The sequence below is a fragment of the Scylla paramamosain genome, unplaced genomic scaffold (genome assembly GCF_035594125.1).
Source record: "Scylla paramamosain isolate STU-SP2022 unplaced genomic scaffold, ASM3559412v1 Contig5, whole genome shotgun sequence".
Taxonomy (NCBI): Eukaryota; Metazoa; Arthropoda; class Malacostraca; order Decapoda; family Portunidae; genus Scylla; species Scylla paramamosain.
The window spans coordinates 1,650,001-1,652,500 of NW_026973670.1; the positions used below are offsets into that span (position 1 = coordinate 1,650,001).

General features: G+C 44.2%; 1 protein-coding gene across 1 annotated transcript in view; it reads left to right on the plus strand.

Moving 5' to 3' along the window:
- LOC135096618 (CUB and sushi domain-containing protein 1-like) overlaps window positions 1–2,500 on the plus strand; it is a 22,412-nt gene that overhangs the window by 9,140 nt on the left and 10,772 nt on the right. The window contains exon 11 of the mRNA XM_063998247.1: window positions 2,042–2,154. Coding sequence (XP_063854317.1) covers window positions 2,042–2,154 — 113 coding nt within the window. The remainder of the gene's footprint in view (window positions 1–2,041; window positions 2,155–2,500) is intronic.

The window sequence follows — 2,500 nt, forward strand, 5'->3', positions numbered from 1 at the left end:
AAGAGGGGAACAGTTGAGTGTCACTGAAGAAGAGGGAAGAGTTGTCTGGAAGGTTGTGTCCAGCTGATAGGTGGAGGAATTGACTTATTGAGGCACTGAACAATACCAAGTTTGCTCTGCCCCAATCACAAATTTTAGAGAGATCAGAAGTCAGGAGAAGAACAGTGACCGTTTACCACAGCAACAACAGAACGGTCAGAAAGGAAACTTGAGATGAAATTACAGAGAGAAGGATAGAAGCCGTAGGAGGGTAGTTTGGAAATCAAAGCTTTGTGCCAGACTCTATCAAAAGCTTTTGATATGTCCAAGGCAACAGCAAAAGTTTCACCAAAATCCCTAAAAGAAGATGACCAAGACTCAGTAAGGAAAGCCAGAAGATCACCAGTAGAGCGGCCTTGACGGAACCCATACTGGCGATCAGATAGAAGGTTGTGAAGTGATAGATGTTTAAGAATCTTCCTGAGGATAGATTTAAAAACTTTAGATAAGCAGGAAATTAAAGCAATAGGACGGTAGTTTGAGGGATTAGAACGGTCACCCTTTTTAGGAACAGGTTGAATGTAGGCAAACTTCCAGCAAGAAGGAAAGGTAAATGTTGACAGACAGAGCTGAAAGAGTTTGACTAGGCAAGGTGCAAGCACGGAGGCACAGTTTCGGAGAACAATAGGAGGGACCCCATCAGGTCCATAAACCTTCCGAGGGTTTAGGCCAGCGAGGGCATGGAAAACATCATTGTGAAGAATTTTAATAGGTGGCATGAAGTAGTCAGAGGGTGGAGGAGAGGGAGGAACAAGCCCAGAATCGTCCAAGGTAAATTTTTTAGCAAAGGTTCACTTAGGGGAATCCTGAGGAGGGATTAGAGTGATAGGACAAGATACAGATATGAACAATGAAGTCTCGAAGAATGAAGATCTCTGCAAAAGGGAAGAGGGTCAGAATGTGCTCCACTTTGGAAGTTAAGTAGTTAATGAATTTCTTATAGTCAGAGGAGTTAGGAGAGAGGTATACAGCACAGATAAATTTAGTTTGAGAGTGACTCTGTAGTCGTAGTCAGATGGTGGAAAACTCGGAAGATTCAAGAGCGTGGGCACGAGAGCAGGTTAAGTCATTGAGCACATAAACGCAGCATCCAGCTTTGGATCGAAAATGAGGATAAAGTAGGAGGGAACAGAAAAGGGGCTACTGTCTGTTGCCTCAGACACCTGAGTTTCAGTGAGGAAAAGAAGATGAGGTTTAGAAGAGGAGAGGTGGTGTTCTACAGATTGAAAATTAGATCTTAGACCGCGAATGTTGCAAAAGTTAGTGAAGAAAAAGTTGAGGGGGGTGTCAAGACACGTAGGTTCGTCGTCAGAAGGGCAGTCTGACCTGGGGACTCCGAGGCTGGTGTAGAGTCGCCATGATAATTTTGAATTTAGAGTGAAGATTGTGTGTGTAATTAGGTGCTTGTTGTTTTGTATGGAGGAAGAGAGTTGTCTTTAGAGGGCAGGCTGTGACTGTCCACTTGTGTTGTGAGACAAAGGGAAACGTTCAGTGAGGTCACAGCTGGGTTTAATGATAAGTTCACAGCAGCCCCTCATCCAGTGCTGCGCACCTCACTGGGAGTAATTATCGTTTGGGCAGGTGTCTACTGCCTCCTCCTCTTTTCCTCTATTTCTGGTGTTGTATCCCGTTTGTTCACTGTAAAACAAAGTTTTAAGATAGTCTAACTTTACATAGGCCTTTTTCCATATTCCTGTTCCTCTTCTTTCCTCCACATCTCCCTCCACAAGTTACCTCCACGATTTTTCTCCCGTACATATCTTCCTTAGTGTTTGCTCCACCTTTCCTCCACGGCAGACCATCGTGCGAGTCTTGCCGCATAGCCAAAATAGTGTTTATAAGACAGTCTCACATTTCAGTCAGCCATATTCCTCCCACAATCCATATTTCCCCTCCTACTTTACCTCCAAGCTTCTGCTCACATACACACCTTCCTCCACTTTTCCTCCAAGCCTCCGCCACGCCAACCACACGCTACCACACTTCACTCTCTCCCAAACAGGATCGGAAGTGTGGCGAGTTACGGGTGTGGCAAGGGATACGCCATTCTGCAGAGTCCAACACGCAAATGCACAGAAAACGGAACTTGGGCTGGCCATGAGCCTGCGTGTGTCTGTGAGTGTTAGCTGCTAGGTTAGGAGTGTTAAGTCAAGTATTAGAAGTTGTTGTGGTATTTTGTTTTTCTTTCGTGTTTATGTGTGTGTGTGTGTGTGTGTTTTGCTACTACTACTACTACTACTACTACTACTACTACTACTACTATGTACATGTTATCACTACTTCTACTGCTACTACTCCAGTGGTGAGCAAAGGGTTGTTTCCATCTAGGTTAAAATAAGGAGTTTAATCAGAACATGTAGCACACGGCACGCAGTCTGAACACAGTCAACTGTCACATAATCTCAATTTTGAAGCTGCACGAGTTTTTAAGGTAATTTTTATGGTTGTAGTGACAGATTAA